This window comes from Pecten maximus, chromosome 2, assembly GCF_902652985.1.
Source record: "Pecten maximus chromosome 2, xPecMax1.1, whole genome shotgun sequence".
NCBI lineage: Eukaryota > Metazoa > Mollusca > Bivalvia > Pectinida > Pectinidae > Pecten > Pecten maximus.
In genome coordinates this window covers 48,301,173-48,327,631 of record NC_047016.1, presented here as the reverse complement: position 1 = coordinate 48,327,631, position 26,459 = coordinate 48,301,173, and the positions used below count along the sequence as shown (strand labels likewise).

Genomic DNA, 26,459 nt, shown 5'->3' with positions numbered 1-26,459 from the left:
ACTTTCATCATTGAGGGATAGTAGTAATACAGTCTCGTTTATAACGTGTTTTTACACAAATAAAGTTTAAGTTAAACATTTAAACGAAACTGTTCATACATTTTGTACTGTCATTACTAAACGTTATTAGTTGTACCAGTATGGTCGAAAATCGTCAGTTACAGGAGTCAATAATTGTCTTTCTTTGTCATTTGAGTTTCTATGTTGCATACTTATATTCTACATACTGTATGTATAGTCGGGGATGTATGTTTCCATTGTAGAATGCATGATTTGTTGTTGATCGTGTCCGTGACGATCGGAATATTTTCCACCTACATCAGCTGTGAAACACGTGTTAGTAAGTAGCTCTGCTATCCCTGAAACACTCACTCAGCTATTTATACAAATCTCGAGTGTTTTCTATCCCTGCGGGGGTAATCTCATTGTCCACCCACTCTGTGTGAGATAGAGTAGAGGTCTCATCAACTGTGTGTGACATTGGTGGATATAATGTTTTCCTTCTATTTATGAGATGGAGAGTCTTATTGTTTACGTTCTTTGTATGAGATGGGGGGGGGGGGGGGGGGGGGGGGGGGCTTCTCATTGATGGCCCTCTTTGTTCATCCTTTTGTGTGAGATAGAATAATATCATTGTTTACCCTCTTTGTGTGATATGGGCGTATTTAATTGTTTACTCTATTCGTAACAAATGGATTTTTTTACTCTCGTTATATGATATATAGAATATCATTGTTAAGAAGGGTAATCGCATTGTTCACTTCCTTTTTCATTACACCGGAAAATCTCATTGTCCACCTCTCTGAGACGGGATGATATCATTGCTCACCTTCTTTATGTGAGAAAGGGGAATACAATTGTTTATCCTCTGTGAGAGATGGACGAATAGTATTGTTTACCCAGTTGATATGAGATGGAAGAATCTCATTGTTCATCCTTGTTTGCAATCAGATGTATATACCGTAACATTTGTACCAATGTAAGATAAATTTTGTAAGAATTAGAAGGACACAGAAACTACCAATGTTAGGATGTATATCAGAATACTTTTCTGAATGATTGGTCGTAGATATACACTACATTATTTGTTTAAACGTTTGGCTAGAATAACTGTAGTGGAAGTGCTTGGAGATGATTCCAAATCCTTTTGTTTCTTTTTGCTCTAAAATAAGTTGAAATTGAACTGATGGCTTTCGTATAAATTGTGTCTGAATAAATCTTTGAAAACAGCAGTTTTTAAACAGGTGCAGTATTAGATATATGCTATTTTTGCACATGGAGTTGATAATTACTACAGTTTACTGAAACAGAACACCTAATATCATATTGAGAAGGAAAGTGATCAATGTTCTTTGATATGAACGAAATACAGATCCGAAGGTCGAATTTAACAAGAACAAAATTATGTCTTGCCTAAAAAAGGGGATAATGATTCCTTAATGAAGTTTTTTTTTTTCTTCTTTTTTTCTGTTTTTTTTTTTTTTTACATTTTCAGATTTAATGTCACGCCCCGGTAGATGCGTCCTTACCGGAAAACAGCTTTTACTGAATTGTTCTTTACAAGGTGACAACGAAAACAATGAACAGTTATTCTTCAAGAAGGGTAAAGCACGTATACGCAGCTCAGAACGTCTGCAAGTAAGGAATGATAATGTAACATCGAGTATAATCATCCCGGAAACAAATATCCAGGATCGAGGAACGTACACATGTTGTAGAAGTCTGTGTTCTGATGAAACCGAATTCGATAGCGGTGTGTTTGAAGTCGGGGGTGAGTAGAATTTAGCAAACCAATCAAAATGTTTCTGCATCAAATGCTAGTTTTTAGAGTTACCGTGAACTTAAATATACTTTAAAAACTTGATTAAATATATTTCGGATAATTGTGTTATGTATATGTTCAATATCCTAGCATAACCCGTGGTCATTTATGGACGGGTGTTAAAGACACACTAAAAACCAGGGTCGTATCAAGACGGATATCAGAAAAACAGCAACAAATGAAAACAAAACACAGAAAGAAAAAAAGCACGGAAATAAAAAAAATCTGGAAAGAAAAAAGTCTTGAAAGAAAGGATACGATAGTAATAGTTGCAATGTCTGCTCCAGATCAATTTGAGTCTCTGCGATGTCCTTTAACAAAATACCATGAAATTGAGTTTACCATATCAATAAATCTTATTATTCTTTAGTACATCATTTTGCATCGTTCAAAGAGATAGTATATATATAGATATAGGTATTCTTACTCTACAAGAAATACTAAATTGTAATTCTTTTATTTATCTGAAAGTTAATCTAAATACAGTTTCGTCTCTACTTAAAATGTATTAGAAAATTAAGCATTTTGTCTTTATCAAAATATACTGTTAGTTAGTTTACATTTTACGTCTATTATTTTATTTTGATTGTATTATGTTATTCCTTTATCGATATAGTTCCATTTCATAGTTATGTTGTGTTGATATTGAAGAGAAGAATCAATATTCATTGCAAACATATAATTTACATCCTTTGAATAGCGTCTGCGTTTGTAAGGTACAAAATCACGCAAGCTTTTTGAAACTTTCATTATCAATTAACAGTTAGATACAGTAAATCTAAAATCTATGATTTATCGTATACCAACTTATTTTCGCAGCGACTTAATTTCGCGTATTCATGCCTAATGAGCTTTTCAGCGGCAATTCAATTTCACGATTTATTGTCATAAATGGCATATTGTATCTGATTGAAACTATTTCGCGGATTTCAATCGCACGCGAAATACGTGATTTTTTTTAAGGCACGCGAAAATAAGTTGGTTTACAGTCTTGCTTATTAATTGAAGCTGAAAATAAGTTTAGAAACAATAAATATATTCATGAGACATGTTTCCTCTGTTCTATCCATCAGTATTTGTTTGGTATTTTTTGTTATTGTCCTTTCGCTGAATAATTTATTTGTTGGTATGTAAGAGATTAAACTCAATATATCGGCCTAGTATTTGTGTATATATTGTAAAGTATAGTTATTTGATTTCGCTGGGGTTAATATTTTGCGTCTGACCAAGTCGATAGTAGTTCGCGGGGATTCATTTTCGGTATTTCGTGGTCATGTTGGCACTTTCTTCTTGTATGTGAATAAAAAAGACAAATTGATAATACAAGTTATATTCACAGAGATCCTATTTCACGGTATCATTGGAAGCGAAAATAGCTAAATTAATTTTTCCGTAAATATTACCAAACTGCATTAATTTGGTTAATTTTTGTTGGTTTTTATATACTGGTATTGTGATAATTCAGATGCTAACACAGTGAGATAAATTTCCTCCTTGCTGGTTTTCTGTAACAAAAAGTTCATTTATTGAAGCCCGTATGAGCTAATGCAAATGCAGTAAACACGCTAAAATATGAAACTCTCTAAAACATATATGTTCACAGTATACCGATAATGACCGTGATGAAAGTACATTGACACAATTGATTTGCCTGTTTATATAGATGTACCTCCCGATCCACTGTACTTCCACTGTATCATCAGCAATGGCGGTGTACAATGTTATTTTTCCATGTATGATTCATGCGTGGAATGGACACTGCAATACCGCATGTCAGCGGAGGAAGAAGATCCTTCACGGTTTGTACCAATACATTTCAATTCTCTCGATTATCATCTAATGCAGTGTATAAACAATTCCAACAGGATTAGTCGCATGCTAACATTTTATAAAGTTAAACATTTTATAAGGAAAACATATATTCGAATCTAGGAATAGGTTTATCAACTTTGATAAGATTATAGGAATCAATATTTACGCAAGGTTAAAAAATTATTAGTACTATCTTCACCTTTGCTGATTAGACCTATCACTGTTATAGTAATCATAGTGAATATTTTTTCTAGGAAAATATTTCTTCCTGTCGTATCAAGGCTAGAAACCCTCAGATGATTAAATAAATTCATTGAATTTAACGATAATTAAACTTGCATCCTACAGCTGTACCTGTACGAACAGTGTAAGGAAATCACAACATTGTGTCGACTTCAATGACGAAGACAATAGTTACAGATTTGTAAGTAGCTCCTGTTTAAAGATATGTCACCTTTTTACATTCAAATCTCAATAAGATAACAAGATATATATTATTTAGACATAATTGCTGAAGAATGATTTTCATGTGTCTTTACACCATAACAGATTTAGTGCCGTTGACCAATGCAAGTTTAAGTTATAAGAGACTGAGAGTGGCTTTCATGGAGCCAAGGAACCTTGGTTGTGGTTGTCATCTGGAGCGAAGACTTTGTGAAAGAATGAGAAGTGTACTAGCTTAAATAATGGGGAATTCTCTTATTGCTCAGTGGTAGGATGTACGAGAGAGGCCCCAAGACCGGAAGGCTATTTTACACTTCTTCCTATTACAGACATTACTAGTATCTAACTACTTATACATCCACAGCTAACGAGAAAGTGTCAGGACATTCATGAGAAGGAGATCCAGACGACTTGCCTACTTGCAGATGCTATAAGAGATGAACGATACACAATACATATTGAGGGAAGAAGTCCCTATGGTACATCCTCTTTCGATTACAACATCACCACAAATATCACTATTGGTAGGTCGTGTCATCTACATAAAATGTTAATTTTGTGATTTGTTTTTTTTAGATAAGATTCAAGTATTTACTTCTTTTTATCAACAGTATATGGGGAAGTAAACAGGTTTTACCACCATTCCTATCAGATATCTCTCTTGACATATCCGATGGCTGTAATTTTATGTCTGATCACCATGTATATATAGTATATGACACACAATGCATTTACGTGGACCATGTATTCGGAAGCCATGCCAAGTTCATGTGGTCTAACCCAATATATATATCATATTAAGATATATGGCTGGAACCATATCTATCACGCCCTGATAGGTATCTATAGTTATTAATCTAGGCAGATATTCACCACGCCCTTAACGATGAATGTAAATATACACTTTTGAAAAAATCAACCACGCTCTGACCGGTGTTTATATAATTATTCGCCTGAGCCAATATCTACCACGCCCTGACTGGTATGATTTCTATGGTAATTCACCTGAGCCAATATCTACCACGCACTGATCGGTATGGTTTCTATGGTTACTTGCATGAGCTAATATCTACCACGCCCTGACCGATATGGTTTCTATGGTTACTTGCCTGAGCCAATATCTACCACTACGACCTGACCTGTATGGTTTCTATTGTTACTTGCCTGAGCCAATATCCACCACGCCCTGAATGGTATGTATGGCTTCTATGATAATTCATCTAAGCCAATATCTACCAAGCCCTGACCGATATGGTTTCTATGGTTACTTGCCTGAACCAATATCTACCACCACGCCCTGACTGGTATGATTTCTATGGTAATTCACCTTGGCCAATATCTACCACGCCATGACTGGTATTTATGGCTTTTATGGTAATTTGCCTCAGCCGATATCTACCACGCCATGTGGAACGATATCTACCTTAATTTGAACAATGTTAGGCAACTATGACCCTCTGCGCTAATATTCCTGTCTTAGCTATTCTTAAAGACTGGTAAAATGTGTAAAGAAAAAAAAAAATTATTATCAACTTATAGATAAATAACTAATTAATTGCTTTTATATTTCATAAGATCCTACTATTCAAGATGAAGATACAATGCTAAGCTATTCAGAGACCTTAGATGCATGCACCTTGTTATGACCTTCTGTTGTTCTTTTCCAGAGCAATTGGGGCCATTACGGAGATTCACAGTTAAATCGACTACATCTACCACAGCAACACTGACTTGGTATTTCCCAAATAACCCTGCATACTACAAAGCAGGAATATCCTGCAATATCACATACAACACGTCACAAAGTGTGACAGAGGTATATATGTTTTATACAGACGTCGGATACTGATGTCGTGTAAAAAGCGAGACATCTTGATATATATGTCTAGTATTTTGATTGTACAACAACACACAAGCACACATCTACACTTTTCAATACAAAAGACACATACGTACAACACAATACTTTTCCATACAAAAGACACATAAAAAACAACAACACATTTTAATACAAATACAAAAGACACAGCAACACCATTCTATAAAAAAGACACATAGCAAAACATTTAATACAAAAGACACACAACAACACCTTTCAATACAAATATAAAAGACATACAACACTTTTCAATATAAAAGACATACAGCACTTTTCAATATAAAAGACACACAACACTTTTCAATATAAAAGACACACAGCACTTTTCAATATAAAAGGCACAGCAACACTTTTCAATATAAAAGACACACAGCACTTTTCAATATAAAAGGCTCAGCAACACTTTTCAATATAAAAGACACACAACACTTTTCAATATAAAAGACATACAACACTTTTCAATATAAAAGACACACAACACTTTTCAATATAAAAGACATACAACACTTTTCAATATAAAAGGCACACACTACTTTTCAATATAAAAGGCACACAATACTTTTCAATATAAAAGACACACAACACTTTTCAATATAAAAGACACACAACACTTTTCAATATAAAAGACAAACAGAACTTTTCAATATAAAAGGCACACAGCAGTATTTTTCCATATGAAAGACACACAACAAGACTTTGAAATAACTAAGACATACAATACTTTTCAATACGAAAGAAACACGAGCACACATCAACGCATTAAAAACAACACTATCACAGATGAGCACATTTCAAAACTTTAAGAGATGAATACAGTCAATTTAGAATAATAAACTGTTCATTTAAACCTAATTTGTTACATTCTTGATGTAACGGGTGTCCCGAAAGAAAGATGACACCTTGAAATGTTAATATTTTTATCAAATATAGTGTTGTTTCGATATATTTACTGTAAATTTGAAGATTGCGAATATGCTTTTGTTAGTCGTGTAACTAGATTTTGATCGTAATTGTAAATTCAAATACACTTTTACGAGACAAACCATGCATCTAGCGATATGCTCACTCGTTGTATTTGCCTGTTCTCCGTCAACGTTGCAATTTAAAATAACGTGAATACTTGTATTTATATACATATGAATATTATCGATTTTCATTAATTTTCCAGCTCTGGAAAAATAGCAAATATGTACAGTATGTGGTAGAGCCTTTGAAGCCTTTCCAAAACTACATGATTCAAGTCTTGTGTCGCTTTACCGAAAGCAGATATTGGTCTCGAAGTAGTACGGCAAAGTTTTCAACAAAGCAGGACGGTAATATGAACTACATTACCAACCATTTGTTTGCCTTGCTACTAAACCTTTCAATTATAATAAATCTTCTCTTCACCCAATCTTCATTTGTATATTTGCCGTTACGCATAATGCCATTTCTATCAATTTTCATGAATAAACATATTTCATCGTCAGTTCCAATGTATGGACCCCAAGGAACTCCGACATCATACTCCATGTACCTGAGCAAAAACCAAACTTGTACCGTAGCGATATATATCAAGGTAGGTTCAGTCATATTTGAAATCATTTTCACATGTAATTTAGCTAAAATATTTCCTGTGAACACATAGGTAAGTATATTAAAGATGCGATGGAAAGATCAGTATAATGGCATATAGCTCATCAATCCTTACATCAGTTATCTAAACTAGGTCAAGTGGTGTAGCTTAACGATGACACATAAGGTTTATGTGGATCCGTTAGTATGGAAGCATAATGGAGGTTTCTGATCTGTCAAAAAAGATACATTGTCTGATTTTCATTTTATGTAAGGGATTTTACGAATGGTAATCACAATGACAATTTTTTCCATCCAAGACATTAGACGTCATTTGGTTGCCATGGTAATCAAAAGAAGACCCATGATAAGATGGATCTACACTTTGTTGACACGTGAACCAATTTCAATGATTTTTGTTTTGCTTGGTTTGTTTTTGTTTAACGTCCTATTAACAGCCAGGGTCATTTAAAGACGTGCCAGGCTTTGGAGGTGGAGGAAAGCCGGAGTACCCGGAGAAAAACCACCGGCCTACAGTCAGTACCTGGCAACTGCCCCACGTAGGTTTCGAACTCGCAACCCAGAGGTGGAGGGCTAGTGATAAAGTGTCGGGACACATTAACCACTCGGCCACTGCGGCCCCCCAATTTCAATGAACACGAAGCAGGAATAACATATACCATATTGACGTGCATGCATGTTTGTTTGTGGAGCCTTGTGTAGCCGTGATGACATGCTCACTATACAGTATACATGTTTTTGTGTAATGGTCCATAACTCATCAGCCCAATATCAATTTTATATAAATTTGGTCGAATGGTGTAAGTAATACACATCTTTAGTTATCCAGTGTAGTCTCTGTATACTCTCTATTGTTTTGATAGAAATATTTCGAAATATGAAATATAAGAAACATACCATCTTACACAAACGTACTTGACGTTCATGACGGACATGAAATAAATTATATATTTCTATGCGCGGTATTTCAACCCTTCCAGCCTCCTGCTCCGGATACAATCAACGGTATACTGAAAGGATATGAGCTCCAGCTGTTTTCATCATCAAATACCAGCTTGGCACTTCTGACAAAGACGTATCCAGTAAAATCAACCCTTATTATAGAGAATATACAAGGCGATACCATGGGCTTATATGCGGACATATCGTCACTGACTGTTGTTGGAAAGTCACGTGCTAGCCTTCATTTAAACCTTGATATAAAACCCACAGGAAAAGGTAATGGTATTAAGCCAACTTAACAATCATAATACAGTAATTGCAAAGTTAGCACAATGATTAAGCACATATTCAATATAAGACTACAATATAATAAAAAGAAAGATGATTATTCAGTATTCTTCATGATAAGACATTTAGAAAGAAAGACGACCATCAAAGTATGCATCAGGAGAAAACGGGTACTGACCAAAAACAACGCTTTCTCTAAAATAGAATTTTGAATTAGTTAGAAAAAGTGTTTCAACCCAATATAATTGATCACATTTCTCATATATATCTTTCAGGTCTCTTCTCTTAAGCCATTGTTTAATAATCTGCCAAAACAATGACAGCTCAAACCTATGTTTATGAAGAAAAAACATATATCTAAGAAAAAGTTGGTCGACTAAATATTGTTTGAATAAGTCACTTTTATGTTTTAAATCTCATTAATATGCCACTTAATTTTCCGATTCGTTGGTGGTAATTTAGCCTTTTGTTGGAAAGATGAATATCATATGTATTTGTAAGGCGATATCTGTTTGACTCGGTAAAATAGGTTATCAGATAGCAAAAAGCGGGGAAAATGCTATGAACATGAGAATATCAATTACTCTGGCATCAACTAAAGATACAGATGTTTTAATGCAGATTCATTAAGTGTCGAAAGTGTGACTGTTTCCGAATTCCCTGATCATCATCAATTCCTGGTTACAATCCAACACCTGACTTCGTTAAACAAAACCATCACATACATCTATCACTGGTGCCAGGTAACCGCACGTGACTACGATTGCAAAGATCGAGGAGTTGTCGACTGCACAGTACGTATGGTTTGTAATTCAGTGTAGTTGGCGATTAACGAATGGTTATGATATTGTTAGCCAGGATCCATTCATTTTCAAAATATGATATGATCTCAAAATACCAGTTGTGTGTGGTTCTTTCGACATGGCATTTAAACATGTCAGTTACTAATTATCAAACCAACTTTAAGATAAATGACCTCAGTAAACATTGTTGACATCATTTTATTTAAATGCATGATAGTCAATACAATTAAAAAATAATCGTTATTCTGCTAAGACATTTGAATCGATTTCATAAAATTTTCTTGTATTGTACTTGACAATTACAATGTGCGTTCAGTCAATGAATCCATGTATGTGGGCGTACCTCACAATAAATTTTGAAATCTATTGAAATCTGAGCTTCGTTTACGTTTATGAGTTTATATGCTTTAACCAACAGGCCAATTACGATTTTGCTTACTCCAAGGAAACACAAATGAAGATTGTGATCGCGAAACTAGCCCGAATGGATCATTCGTGGGTCTTTGGCGCCTCAATTGCATCACCTGTATCTAGAGGAGGCATCCGATGGGAGACATGTACATTACCATACGGTAATTATCTATATTGTATCTTTGGTCAAGTAGAGGAGTACCAATTTAGGCCGTTATGCGGCCCCACTGTGATAAGTATATTTTAATGTCATCTGCATATGGTATGATACTCAAAGCATTCGATTTTTTTTTTATAGAAATTTGTCACGGGTAGTCGGCCTGGAGGGTGGGGTGTTAAATTATAGATATATTTGTGAAATGTCATGCAATTTTCAAAAGAATTTTTAAACTTTGAAAGATAAGATGAAACGAATGCCAAAAACTGAAAACAGAAGTCATTGTGACTCATTTTTACTCCCCGTCTATTTTAATATGAAATACTTTAGAAAAATGATAAAAAAAAATCTTTCATTGAAAATATTCTTAATACCGAGGAATGTAGACTAGTCAAAACTGGCACTCCTCCGTTGGAGATGCAGCCAATAATGGATGTTGTTCTTTTAGAGAACACCTACGAATTTTGATTGTTCCATTTGTTCCATAGGGTGTCCATTACTTTTCTTGACATTATCATTGTTGCTCCCAAGTATTAACTACTGTCAAAAATCCTTTCTGGTATATTAATTCTGAGGTGTAAATAGGTAAAACTCATTTTCTATATCTTTTGTAAATATTACATTGAGAAGGCAGTCCTAGTATTGACCAGGCAATCTATGCTCTAGTTATATAATGGTAATACCAGTAAGTTATTAACATATACTTATGTTTGAATTACTTATTTTTGTTAGATATGTATACAATACGTATAAATGCATTCCCAGTGTTCTACTTTTAAAATCCATTGAAATGATATTTCCTACAGGATGGAGAAATATTTTTACCTCACATTCTATCGAGAAAAAAGGTACGTTTTGGTCTTATTTACATTTTAACGTACATTACCAATTCTTATGTCGATATCTCATTTATATTAGCTTACTTGGTCCGTCCGTCCAATTGACAGTTGACTTCTTCATAACCACTAGTCAGAATTCAACAAAATTTGACTAGTAGCCTTGTTATACGGAGGAGATTCAAAATTGTACAAATGGTGGGACTGACCCTCCGGGGGATGAGGGGCGGGGCCAAAAGGGGTTGAATTGGCTAAATTGATATGAACGACTTTGTTTCTAAAACTAAGCGATGGATGTCGATCATATTTGACTGGTAGCATCCCCTTTGGATAGGCTTTCAAAATTGTACAAATAAAGGGGTGAGAGGGCTGAAGGGCGCGGCCAACAGGGGTAAATTTGGCTAAATTGATATAAACAATTTCTTCTCTGAAACTAAGCAATGGATACCGCTCATATGTGTGTGGTAGCATGCCTATGGGGTTGGGCCGAAAGTAAATTCTATTTCATTGATCAATGCACTTTTTGGCATAAAAACCTTACATTTTTAGAATTACAATAAAATCAATGTTCATGTAGCCATATAAAATGCGTATGATATATTGACATAGCAAGACAGGCGACAAATCATACTTCAGCATCATTCTTGTTTCATATTTCATGAAACCAGGTGAGCGATAAAGACCCTCTGAATCACGAGAAATTGCCATTTTTGTTGATTTGATTGATAACAATTATCTATGATGTTGCCATGTTATTCAACTAGACATTCAAAATCACATTTCCTCATTTAGATGGACTGCTACCTCTACATACACAACACTGTAATTCCTTGAATTTCAGACTACCTTTACGCACTTTTCGCGCTTTTCGCGCTGCCACTATCGATACTGGTCGCAGTAGTTTGCAAACGGTAAGTTATATTTATATTTATTTAAAAGAACAATACCGGTGATCGATATTAAATCGCTGACAGTTTATACACTTCTTGTTCCAAAATTGCTCAAATTGATACCCACGGTATAGAGATATATGTCTATGAAACAGATGAAAAGAGAAGCTCCAACATTTGAATGGCGGCAATGTATGTAACTTTCGGTATGGTATGCAAATATATAACAGCCCATTCTTTGTTTTCAATCGATCATCATTACTCTTTATCGGAGATTTAACATCTTTAATATTTACACCGGGATAAAGTAGCATCATCATATTAATTTCATATTTAATGGGAAGGATATTCAGTTATTATTTTCATATCTCTTTTTTTATATATCTAACATCTAATGTCATGTTCATTTATAGTAAATAACTATCTTCAAGTGCTAAATTTATTCTATACTATTGTTTTATATAGGAACAAATGCCGAAATCGTTGTGCAGCGTATGACTTTGACCTCCCCACTGTTGATAGTGTACGTGTTTCTTCTCAATATCAGACCGCACAACTAGTAAAAATGTCATGAGATAATGGAATATCGAACTATATAAGGATTTTGAATTACTCAACATATGAACATTCCCTCAAAGGGTTAAAATTGTTTTAATGATAATTGACCTGGTCTGGCGGCTTTATTAAATGGTTTCTAATCATCTACAAATGTTTTACGTCAATAATGCGCATAGACTTTGATAATAATAATAAGGTATATAACATTTTGATAATCTTTCATTCACAATGAACTGCTTACCAATGTGTGTATCTTTTGAGGCTTTACTTCGCTTTGTAATCCAGGTTTGGATGTATGTACTGTTTAACGTTCTATAATTAATTTTTCTTTGTTCTCATGGTAAATACTCAAATGTGTTTGGTCGAAAAATTCTTTTCATTCTACTATGAAAGAAATTCCGAGAATGGCGCGAAAAATGTGACGTCACAATACGACAATTGACGTTGCGTATTGATTTGAGAAAAAGAATCCCATTTAAAACCAGTAAAATTGTACATGAAACATGTTTTAAATTAGAAAATCATTTTCAAAAATTAATTATAAGCGTTGATGTCTTTTTTTAGTTTCATCGGGGTATGAAACAAATTTTGTTTGCAAACTTCTGTAAGAATCCGCTACGCGGATTCATACAATTTGCAAACAAAATTTGTTTCATACCCCGATGAAACTAAAAAAAATGACATCAATGCTTAAATGAACAGCTATGGTTTTTAAGGACGACCTCCCCTGTGTGTAATATGCATGTGTGGTGAGCGGGTGTTTTGGGAGGCTATAGTAAGTCGATGTTTCCATCCTTCCCTCCTTATAATAGCGCGGAACTGATTCCGAGTTTATAGTGCTACATCACTGAAATATATTCCCTAAGGCACAAAGCAGAACACCACACCCAGTCTCATTAAACTGACAACAGGTGATCTAGTCACCCCACTTCTAGCATGTTGAGCGTTAAGTTATTGTATCATCTACCATTTTTAGAACTAAAATTAGATTTTTAAATTATACACCAACTTTATATACAGGAAGATGTCAATTCAAGTGCATTTCGCACGTCTTCAACACATAAGCCTAGCGAAGATACAACTGCTGAACAGTGGGAAAATATGAACGAGGAAATGAGAAACTCTGAATATAGTCGCCTACATCCTGCAGACAATGCCATGCCGGGAGACAATGGAATGACATCAGACCAAGAGATGTCCTCCTTTGGCTTCAACAACCAATCAAGTTACTGGGAATCTGAGGTAACAGAATTGTAATTGACTAGTTGCCAGTACCGAATAATTAAGGATAAACATTCTTCTCTCTAGGATTTAAAGAAAGTAAAGTGTTCAGGCAATATAACGTGGTGCTGTTGGTTTCTACAATTTTTTTTTTTTTTTCAATTTCACAAAATTTTATTCAATAAAGAAAAGGATTTAACAACAGGAATATGCCTATATAAGTTATCTCCTTGTAACAAAGTGTATATACATATATAATTATATAAAATTGCTAATTTAATAGAATTAAGTAATTCCAATGCAATAAAGATATTACTTAGTACATATATAATATAATATGGTATGAATATGTAATTTGAGTAGTAAGGACAATTCTATGATTATTATTAATAAAAGTTGGCTTGTCTTAAATGTATTTTCAATTTGTATAAATTTTGGAGGATTTAGAATACATTATCCAAGACATAATCCATCCACCTATGGGATACAGACCTAAAAAGTCCATACTGGCTTACTAGCCATTGGTCATCCACCCATGAGTTTTTGGATTAAGTCATGGATACTATATTCAGTCATGGACAAATATATTGTAGAATATGGAAGAAAAGAAATTTAGTAGAATGGTATTAGTGGACTGATATTGTCCTTACTTATTTCATAATCAATTGATTTGATTCAGAGCTATGTAATATTTCATATGTAATACTTGGAATATATTATTATAATATGTTAAGTATTACAAATTTCATGCCAATCAGAAAAAGGGGGGAGGGGTAGGTGACCATATATAGGGCTTAATAAGGAAAGAAAGAAATTGCAGATCGCAGAACAATAATGGGGTATAATCTATAGTAAAAATCTATTGGTGGCTCTAACGAACTCAATGACATTATCAAATATATTTAAGTTAGTTAGTTTATTACAAGTTTCACAGCCAGACAAAAATATATTTAAATTATAATGATTATGATTTAAATTGAATAATTTTTCTCTTAGTATTCTTCGGGGTTCCTCATATTTACTACAAGTTAAGAAAAAATGTTCTACTGTTTCATGGGCGTTTCCACATGTAAATACTGGAAATTCAGAAAGATGATCTCTGTGTAAGTCAGAGTTAAGATTACTCACATTATTTCTTAATTGACAAAGAAGTATATTGTTTTTCCCGGTACCAGCATTAAAATAGGCATAATTAATATTTTCGAATCTGATGTCACTTAAATGCATATTTAAAAGTTTTTTAAACTGATAAATTGATGTAATACTGGTAAGGTCACACCTTGCTGCAAGTTCATTATAATCTTTCTATGTGGCTGGAATAAAACTTTTTGCGTAGATATTGGTTCTGCATAATGGAATAGTAAACATTCTATCATTACGTAATAAATATGGATTTGCATTAGTAAAGTACGGCTCAATTAATTAATTCAGATAAGTTGGTGTAGTTCCACAGAGAATTTTGTAAAGGAGTATTAATCTATGTTTTTTCCGTCTTGCAGCAAGGGTGTCCCAACCAAGTTCACAGTAAAGTTTATAATGAGAGGTTCCCTTACGCAGTCCTGTAATAATACGGGCAGCTTCTATTTGTATTGATTCAAGAAGTTTTGCTTCTTCTTGCGTACAGTTATCAAAAATAATATCACCATACTCTAAAATGGGTCTAATATAAGAAGTATATAAAGTAACTAAGGTTTTTCGACTCATTTTATATTTTACTGACTTTAGTAAATTAAGACGTTTATATGCTTTATTATAGATATAGTCAATGTGATGATGCCATTTACCATCTGGAGAGAAAAATACACCAAGGTGTTTATGTGATGTAACATTAGATACGATTTCATTTTGAAATAAAATATCAGGACTAATTATATTCCTTTTACGACTAAAAGTTAATGATTCAGTTTTATTTGGATTAAACTTAATGTCTCATTTTTTGGACTATACATCAACATTTACTAAGTCAGTAGATAGGCTGTTGGCAGCATCTAATGGAGTGGTATGTATTACTCTAAAGAGAGATGTGTCATCTGCAAATAATCTTTTTTCATTAGTTATACATTCAGTGATATCATTGATGTAAATAAGAAATAGAAAAGGGCCGAGGACTGATCCCTGGGGGACACCAGCACTTACCTGACATGGTGATGAACAGAAACCTTCTGTCATGACCCTATGTTAACGGTTTAAGAGATAATCCTTAAACCAATTAAGGAGCTTACCTTTGATGCCATACATTTCAAGTTTAAATAGTAAACCAGGATGCCAGACTCGATCAAATGCTTTGCTAACATCACAGAATATTAATCTAATTTCAAGTCCTTCATCTAATTTTTGAATAATTGTATTATACAATGATAGTAGTTAGTTGACAGTAGAATCACCTGGGATAAATCCAGACTGATATTTTGTAATAATTTCATATTGTATTAAGTGATTATATAAATGTTTAAAAACAATTTTTTCTAATATCTTACTAAAGCAACATGTGATAGAAATAGGACGATAGTTGGATACATCGCATTTATTACCTTTACCTTTATATATAGCATTAATATTAGCTAATTTCCAAGACAGAGGAATAGAGCCTGTAGACATAGTTTTATTGAATAATAAAGTAAGGGGAGTTACTAGTGATGGTGAGAGGAGTTTAATAATTTTAGGTACAATTTCATCAGATCCTGCAGGCTTTCTATCATTCAATACAGTCAGCTGATCCACTATCTCCTGTTCTTGAAATGAAATATTATTGAGAGTATTTGGGGATTCTGGAACAGGAGGCAGTGGATCAATGTAATCAGAAGAAGTTGAAATACATGTAGATGTAAAATAATCAACAAGACATTCAGCTTTATCAAGTGGATGAAATAAAATGGAGTTATTACAATTTAATGGAGGAATGATAGGTGATTTGTCATCAATTTTCAAGATTGCTTTTGCTGTTTTCCACCATTTTGATGCAGAAGTAGACTGGTTGTTAAGAGAATTTTCTAGATTTTCTACGTATACAGATTTAACCCTACGTATTAAGGTAATAAGTTCATTTCTACAAAATGATGATGATGATAATTATAATGTCATTTAAATGTGCGCTTAAAGGTTGGCGTATTAAATTTTAACAGCTGTATATATTTCTGTTTCCAACAGATAACTATTCTTCCTTGACCAAATAAACAAGGAAATAAAATAAATTTATTTTAAGTCGATCGGTCGGTTTACTTAATACTCTAAAATTACAACAGATTGACGGGTCGGGCACATGGCTAAACACTTGGCTGTACTATAGACTATGGGGAAAGCTGTATGATTATAGTCCATTTTATTTACCAAACGGAATATTACTGGTATAACGTGTGTGGTCACCGCTGAAGCAAATAACAGCTTACAAATTGAACCAAGTATTATCTAACGATTGTGTGCGTCCCTAATCAAATTTCACGTAAGACTGGGCTCCAAAAACTGTTTAATTACATAAATATAGAGGGAAATCCCTGACCGATCTAAATCTATCTAATCTTAATGAGGCTTAACTGAATGATAGTCAATCTTTCTATAATAAACTAAATCAAACGTTCAATCTTTGATCAAGTTAAAGCCTAAGTTCAAGTGAAAATAAATTTCACAGTCCGGGTATCGGAATCTTGCCTGGGATTCGGCGTACAATTTTCGGCTAAACCTCTTTATATATACAGTAGCTCTCTCTTTCGATATTATCGTGTCACGCCTTCAGTTAATGATGTTTATAGAAAAATAGTCTCCTGGTCCAGATGGTCATCAGACTATCCAATACAGTCAAAGAAGGAATTGAAATCTGCAGTCCAAATGTATTCATGTGTGAAATTTGATATTTTAACGATATATCAATACATAGGCGATGGCCACATTTAAAAGAATTCAATGACGTCACCATATATCTAAACATGGCTTTTTTTTTTACAATTTTGTTTTTTATATTTTTTATATTTATACTTTCGATAAGTTGGTTTCAACCTAACTGTCGTTTATTTTCATATTTGATTTATTACTAAAGTAGTGCAAAATTACAATTAATGTCTTAGATTAATAGAAACCTACGCCTATTATAATATTTGTATGTAACACAGACAGAATTGAAAAAAAAACCCAGAAAGATAAATAACATTAAACATTAACCAACAGCCAGTTAATGAGAAACCGAAAAGTGATTAAATGTAATTAATTAGCCAATGAACACTAACTACAAATGCAGAAATACTGTTTACAGAATATACCTGAGGATACGATTCAGGCTACTGCTGCAAATGAAACTGCCGGTAGTCAAAATGTACCTCACTATACATTAACTGACATTGATCTGGGAGAACCTTACAATGTAAGTAAAATGTTTAAATATCATATAAAATACATGTTCTGATAAACTGTAAATTGTAATATATTGAAATTCAAATCCAATCATAAAAATAACAAAGGTAGGTTCTGAGTAACCTTCAAAGGATCCGCAAAGGAATCCCCAACATGACTTATCACTCTTCCAGGGACAATGACGTTACTTACACAGATATTTCCAATTTTACTACGACTGGCAGGCAGTTTCGATTTTCATAACTGTCATATTGTTTCATCACTTTGATATTTCATTGATGGTTCTATGATTATCATGATATTCAAATTCAATTTCACAAGCAATATCATGTTTGTAGGGAGTCGACAGTTCTGATTCAAACAGAAGAGACGATTCAGTAACAAGTCAGCATAGCAACGAACAGGAAACCGAGAGGCGGGGAACTGGAAACGAGGAAATAAAGAATTCAGAATATAGTCGTCTTCATCCGGCCGACAACACCGTCTCCGATGGCAGCATGGCGGTGTCTGATAGAGAGTTGTGTCCCTTCGTAGAAAGTACTACCAGTCCGGTAATTTGAATATTATGAATATATCATTGCAAATGAATACCAAAATCAAAATAGTCATCATTCGGATAAAGATAATTGGTATTCTGTAAAAGCAACACAAACGTTAGTGAGATTTGTGTTCCTTTTTAGGAAGTACTACATTTGAGGGAATTTGACAAATACAAATTAATTGGAGGTAAGATATCATGAATATTTAAGAATTTTTTTGGTGTCTATGGTCGATATAGATGCCAGAGCTTTGCGAACCGCACAATATGACATGTTTATTTGTTCTCGACATGTTTATCTGTTCTCAACATATTCGTTTTGTTATTTCTGAAAATTAAAATTGAGTTAGCATAAAAAATGCCAATATTCAGCAACTTCGTCAATGGGGTTCGACAAATAGAACAGCCTATTTATTCAAAATTCATTTGCCACGTGCAGATTGGCAAACAAAAAAAGTGCATTGAAATAATATGAAAAAAACACACAGTCTGTTCAATTCTTTTTATTATTTGTGTAACAATATTGTATAAAGTTTCTTTTTGATACTTTTTAATTAACATAAAAAACGACGTAGTCCTAGGCTTTTTTCATAGAGCCATGATTGTTTACGTTAGTTACAAGTAGTTCCGGTTGGTGAATATATCCATGCGTAGCATAGATTTATGTCAAGTTTTGGGTGTCAATTATGGTCACATAGACTGCAAATCTTTTTACTTAGTTTATATCGTGGCTTTGCCACCAAAATGTAAATATATTATTGTGAATTAATACCAAAATGAAAAGTAGTATCTTTGTTATCAATATAATTAACGTTAAGATAAAAAAAACATAAACAAGGGATTTGTCTTGATCATGATCAATACTCGTTGTTGTATGTACAGCGTAGGAAAGACAATAACATTGACGCAGACACAACGGACGAAAATGAGGTCAGTAATGATCAGGGAGAGAAAAACAGATCATGCCAAAAATACGACCTCGTGCCAGAAATGAGGAAGAATAAAGACAGTCTGTCGAACTATGTATATATTCCTGGAGACTCGCGTCGGACTTCTGGTCACAGAGAGAACGAACCATACAGACGTAGCAGCACGACTGACGTCTTTGTATTGCCAGACCTCAAAAATGTAAGTCAAATGATTCAATAGACTGATACAGGGAACTGTACTGAAGTATAACGTTACATCGCTCCGCCCATCCGTTTACTACTTTTGATTGAACGACCAATCAAATCGTTTGTAAAGATTATATTGTATTATTATTATTGTATAGATTTCTTCAGTGTCGTAGCGGAAATACAGGCCGTGAGATTCATTACTGTCCCATTGATCTTATCGTAGTAACTGGCCAATCAGAGTGGATAGTTACTATCGACACGATTCATTACTGTCCCATTGATCTTATCGTAGTAACTGGCCAATCAGAGTGGATAGTTACTATTGACACGATTCATTACTGTCCCATTATCTTATCGTAGTAACTGGCCAATCAGAGTGGATAGTTACTATTGACACGATTCATTACCGTCCCATTGATCTTATCGTAGTAACTGGCCAATCAGAGTGGATAGTTACTATTGACACGATTCATTACTGTCCCATTGATCTTATCGTAGTAACTGGCCAATCAGAGTGGATAGTTACTATGATGAATGAATGAAGGAAATCAAGGAATTGTATATTATAATATTCTAATATATACGTCCTTGACAGAATCAAATGAACACATTAATTGAAATGTACTAACAGACTACAAACAGTAGTCCATTTTCGGGATATATTATTTTCAACTTTCTCATATTTAGCACATTCATAATTACAAAAATAAGTTGTTGGTTAAACGTAAAATGTACATGTATTATATGCTACACATATATCCCTCAAGGTTAGTCTTTTATATTATATAATCACGTTTGTTAATGGTATTTAAAAAAATATGTAAAAATGCAATAATTTAGCAGTTTCCGTTCAACAATAAATTTAAACAAACGGTTAAATCATGCATTTTCGGTATAATATGGTTTACACACAAGCCGATATGGATTTTTGCAAAACGGTACGGCCTTGTCAAGTGAAATTTATGGACGAGAGTGGGTTCAAAATAACCTCTACTAACTCGAATTATGGTCACTCTAAGAAGGGTGTGCATGTGTTGAAATAGGCAAATTTCACCAAGGTCGTAATTTAACTTTAAATCTACTTGTAGGTTTGAATGGTGTTATATATTACAATTTCGTGGATGGGCCTTCTAGACACGAACACGTACTTGAACTTCTGGAATGAAGCAAGTTTATCTCAGGACTGACTTACCGGAATATGTGGTAGTTGTCGATAACTGTTCAATAACCACAACAGCGCAGAGAGGGTCATATCACAGTTTTTTTCATATGCAGGGTGTCGGCTTTACATTTTGCCTGTGTATTCTAAATCCAGCTGAAAATTGTTTCTCGAAAATTAAATGCTTAATGACTCAAGAACGATTCCGGGCACTAGCCAGTGTTAACTTGAAACTTTCTATAATACGTGCCATACAGGAAATCAGTGAGAGTGACATCAAAGGGTTTTAACGACACAAGCAAACGGGGTACAAATTGAACCAATCAACATCGTTGAACGTTAGTTTCGTAGGTCCTTCCGCTATACTTCAATGCAGTTCCCTGTACAGGAATATCACTGATGTCCAACTCGATTTGCACTCTTCTCGGAAGAAAAGCCTTCTCAGAAGATCGCATTCCGTTATATGTAAATCGAGTAAACCGGAAGAACATAACCTAAAACAAACAAGTTTTTAAGTTTTCTCAAACACTATGACACAAACATGTGCATGCATGTGTCATAAATCCTTCTCTAGTGAAATTCATCACTCGCACATTTAAACATGGTCGCCACCATCTTGGAAGATAAATCTTCCAACTTCGAGACGGAAGAGATAGAAGATCTTCCAGAAGCAGAAGAGCTACAAGTCGAGTGACCGGAAGATATATTCTAGAAGGAGAAGAGTGCAAATCGAGTAAGCCTCTGGATTACACTGCGCATGCAAACTTTACTATTATGTTCAAGCGTACATGGTATAAAAATATAAGAAACAGAATGAAGACTGGGTCTTTTTCCATTACTGGAAGTTTTTTTTATGTGTTCTTGTTTGTATTATTTTGTTTGTTTTGTTTTTGTTTGTTTTGCAAAGGTAGCGTTGGGTTGGCCTGGCATCAGTGTCGTTTAAGATGACAATAAATGGAGTAAATGCAACACACATTGTAAACAAATTATGTAAACAATATTGCAGGATTATGGTAGTTCGCACACAACCCATCCGACTATTGAGCCAAGTGATGATGATGCGGGCTTTCCTCCAGGAGACCGGAGCGTGTTGGCAGATGATATAAGCTACTTTGAGAACATATTAAAAGACATGGAGGACGTAGAGGTAGCATTTAACCAGACAAATGAAAACATCTCTATCTAAAATTTTAAAACAGTGAAATTTCGAATATACTAAGGCCTATGAACTGGCACTTAGCAGTATTCTCTGCCAAATTTCTAATTCCTCAAGGCCCGTATAAGCAATTAGTTGACAATATTCTCACAAGAAACTAGTTTTACAAAACGAACTGAATATAACCATATTTTTTCTGTGTATTGTAGATATAATAATTTCGTTTCAGTTACAGATATCATTACGAAAAGATGACAAATATACAATTGAAGACAAAGATATCAACCACTTAGATATAACCGTTCGAAATCTCTCTGGATGGAATAATTGTACGCAGAACAGTCCTGAACAAGAAAATCGAACAAAGAATTTGTCGAACTATGTACATACACTTCCTGGGGACACACATAGGGCAGCTGCTGGTCCGACTTCACATAAAGGCAAATTAGTACGGCACCGCATTGCAGCCTCTGATGATAAGTTCTTAGGAGATAAAACAGTAAATGTCTTATTTAATCATCCTCGGCTAAGAAAGTGAACAAAATGATACATTTGTTATTTGCACTATAATAGCATACATTCTATTTAACATATGGGACAGGATAAATCGATAAATATAAATTTATATATGATATGAATATATAATATCTGTCACCCATCATGACATTTGACCTTTCAACTATTGACCTGACTTGACCCATTGACCTAATGTTTTGTATATTAAGATGAACAAACGTATAAGTACCGTCATTTGTAGTAAATAACTATTACATGTATATGTACAGGGAGATAATGCTCTGCATTCACAACGAGTGCCATGTATACTGAACTGCGATGCTGCTGTGAACCTCCAGGAAACAGGAACCGAGGGATCTAAGGAGAGAGAAGATAATGAATACTGCTCTTTTCAAAGAGATAATGCCATAAACGGGCCCAGGAGTATGGTGTCTGACCAACAGTTATGTCCACCCAAAGGAGGGAATACCCGAGCAGGGGAGGTAATAATGCCTTCGATTACTGATTTAGTTGAGTATTAACTGAAGTTATCATTACGGATATCATACACATATTTTTAAGTTGGCAAATACGTGTGTTGGACCCCCCTCCCTCACTTCCAAGGGATTATCTATTATTTTTTCTCTTATCCTGTTTACCCTCTTGTATCTAATATTGATGTTGCATCAATGCAAGATAACGTGACGAGACATGATATTCTGCCTCATCCTAAAGTACAAAATTATTTTAATGTCACACCGATAAGCTTGTGGATATTCCCTGTCCTCCCGTATAACATCAGGGGAAAATGATCTGGGCAAATAAAAGGGGGGTTTATAGCTTTAATAATTATACAATTACTTGATGTATAAGATAAAGAAAACTTACAGTCACTGTTTAGTGTCCCTTTTCACTTGTTTTCCATTTGTGTATCATTTGTAGGTTGCATGTCGGAAATATGACGAAAATGAAATCGACGATACCGACGAATATCCTTGCAATGAATTAATGAATAATCCATCTGGATGGAATTCCTACAAGAAACATGATTTGCATCGGAAAATAGAAGATGAAAATCACTGTTTGCCTAACTATGTGAGTTTTCCCGGGGATACGCATCGGAGTGTTACAAGTACTGCTAGTGTAAATAGCGACTATTATTTCACATGTGGTACAGGATCGCGGAACAATATACAGGAACATGTGGCATATTCTGAGCATTTCGTGTCGGAAAAAGAGTAGTGAAATTAAAAGCACTATAATTAATTTTTCTTTGTTTTCATGGTAAATACGCAAATGTGATTGGTCGAAAAATTCTTTTCATTCTTCTATGAAAGAAATTCCGAGAATGGCGCGAAAATGTGACGTCACAATACGACAATTGACGTTGCGTATTGATTTGAGAAAAATAATCCCATTTAAAACCAGTAAAATTGTACATAAAACATGTTTTAAATTAGAAAATCATTTTCAAAAATCGGGGTATGAAACAAATTTTGTTTGCAAACTTCTGTAAGAATCCGCAAATTTTGTTTGCAAACTTCTGTAAGAATCCGATACGCGGATTCATACAGTTTGCAAACAAAATTTGTTTCATACCCCGATGAAACTAAAAAAAATTACATCAATGCTTAAGTGGTTTTAATAAATTGATCTAATGATAAAAGATATGGCGATAAAAATCATCCTTAACTCTAATGTTATTGATGTTTAAAATAATAAATAACTAAGCTACATATTTTGTTTTTTTAAGTACACGGTAGTCTTTAATACTTTATAATCTGTATACGCTAATTAAATGTTCTTCTGTACAATACAATTGTATAAAAAATCTATTTGAGTTGATGTAGGAGTCCAATATCCTACATTACATTATTGATGTTTATTTTGATATGAAATATGTTAAGCATATATTCTTTTCAATATTACACGTAGATTCATGACCAGTAACGCTTAAAATGTACATTTAGTACAAACTTAGTTATTTTATAAAATCTTTCAAAAAAACATTGATGGTCTGCTCAAAGTCAACAGGCACCGACATATGACAGCACAATAATAACATACACCCGGTCCTTAATCTGAGATAATAACTTTACCTGGATCTGGCTTAGATTTGCATTGCGGGTTTCGTTGATGAAGCAGAGGACGCTTACTTACCTGGAACATCTGGTCTTAGTCTCCATGCATTCTCGGTGACTATCAATATTTTGTTCATATAGTCCCCCTCTTACTCTCTATCGGCTCTATTGTATTTTTATATAAAGATCTAGGTTAGATTTTCGTTTTCACTCACACATCATAAGTTTCTATGTAAAAATACATATAAGTGTTTACAAGTTGTATAAAAGTCTATACGGAAGTATGATGTTGCGGTGTATGCTGAGAAGACATGTTATCTACAAGTTGATATGTAAACCACTCACCAACTTTAGATAATAGTGCACAAAGCTGATGTATGTTACTAGTTAACATTCGCTTGGTTATATCAGTATGGCTTGACAGCAATTTGTCACGAATTGTCAAGCCCTTCTACCCAAACCACTATACATGTCTCCGAAATGAATTTGGCAATATAATTGCTTACTGGTTATATCGAGTATGAAACAAATAGCATTAAGTTAAGAAAATACTAAGCTATGCACGTTTTCGAGCAGACATCTTATACGAAACTTTGATATATCCTCATCGGATTTTATTTGATATTATGTCATCTATACATCTTTAATTTCACCCCGTAAACACAACAACAATAACAAAAAAAAAACAAAAAACAAAACAAAAACAAAAAGTAACAACAACAACAACAACAACAATAACAAAAAAACAACAACAAAAAAACAACACAAAACCAAAAAAACCTACCTCATTACCCATTGAAAAGAAAAAATCATCATCACTGTTTTTATTTTCAAACTCATCAACAAATATGTGCTTAGATCTAGCATTGAACATATTGTTATGGCTACTGCCAAACATAGGAATATCGGTCAGTATCAGCTACACGTTTCATCCCAACACTAACAAATGTTGTGAGGGTTAAGTAAATTAATTATCACAGGTATGAAAACAAAGAGAAATATCAATCATATCTAGTTATATGTATATTTGTGTAATCGTTTGTATCTGCTGTTTATTGATTCATCATTTAAAGTAGCATTTTTAGTTTAATTTACGATATTTCAATTGAATGACAATTAAAACTCTCTATGTTAGGATAACAATTGTATGAGTTAACATAGCTGTCTCGTATCAGTCTTTACCCATGAATATTTTGATAGAAATGGTGTAGGAATTAATCATCACGACAAAAATGCAAGCTATCATTTTTCAAAAATCATTTAGGCCACAATGGTATGCCACAAATGTGGCACCAGACTAACAGGCAGTCAAACTACAACTGTGACACAAAACTAAACACAATAATGACACACATGTGGCACAAGACGAAAACAATAACGCCACAAATGTGACACTAGACGAAAACAATAACGCCACAAATGTGGCACAAGACTAAAACAACAATGCCACACATGTGGCACTAGACTAAAACAATAACGCCACACATTTGGCACTAGGCTAAAACAATAACGCCACACATGTGGCACTAGAATAAAACAATAACGCCACACATGTGGCACTAGACTAAAACAATAACGCCACAAATGTGGCACTAGAATAAAACAATAACGCCACACATGTGGCACCAGACTAAAACAATAACGCCACAAATGTGGCACAGGACTAAAACAATAACGCCACAAATGTGGCACAGGACTAAAACAATAACGCCACAAATGTGGCACTAGACTAAACATCATAATGCCACACATTGACCGCAGACTAAAAAACAATCATCCCACTTATTTAGCACCAGACTAACAGGCAGTCAAAGCCACACAAGTGGCACCAGTCTAAAAGACAAGCATGCCACACAAGTGGCACCAGTCTAAAAGACAATCATGCCACACAAGTGGCACAAGTCTAAAAGACAATCATGCCACACATGTGACA

General features: G+C 34.1%; 1 protein-coding gene across 1 annotated transcript; it reads left to right on the top strand.

Annotated features, from left to right (window-relative positions):
* The first annotated feature begins 239 nt into the window (after positions 1–239).
* On the top strand, positions 240–23,697 carry LOC117343474. The gene is made up of 22 exons (XM_033905841.1): positions 240–340; positions 1,496–1,771; positions 3,486–3,621; positions 3,983–4,058; positions 4,443–4,602; positions 5,746–5,894; positions 7,126–7,270; positions 7,427–7,515; positions 8,513–8,750; positions 9,384–9,556; positions 9,984–10,137; positions 10,940–10,981; positions 11,811–11,880; positions 12,325–12,382; positions 13,438–13,659; positions 17,882–17,989; positions 18,318–18,530; positions 19,400–19,645; positions 21,801–21,941; positions 22,180–22,449; positions 22,736–22,948; positions 23,388–23,697. The coding sequence occupies exons 1-22, from the start codon at positions 265–267 to the stop codon at positions 23,685–23,687; spliced, it is 3,555 nt and encodes a 1,184-aa protein (XP_033761732.1). The 5' UTR covers positions 240–264; the 3' UTR covers positions 23,688–23,697.
* The last annotated feature ends 2,762 nt before the right edge of the window (positions 23,698–26,459 follow it).

Excerpts from the sequence above, each read along its gene's own strand:
- LOC117343474 (XM_033905841.1), top strand. The coding sequence starts at position 265 with ATGCATGATTTGTTGTTGATCGTGTCCGTGACGATCGGAATATTTTCC. Across the intron at positions 4,603-5,745 it reads CACCACAAATATCACTATTG|AGCAATTGGGGCCATTACGG; the intron begins GTAGGTCGTGTC and ends GTTCTTTTCCAG. Across the intron at positions 10,138-10,939 it reads GACATGTACATTACCATACG|GATGGAGAAATATTTTTACC; the intron begins GTAATTATCTAT and ends TATTTCCTACAG.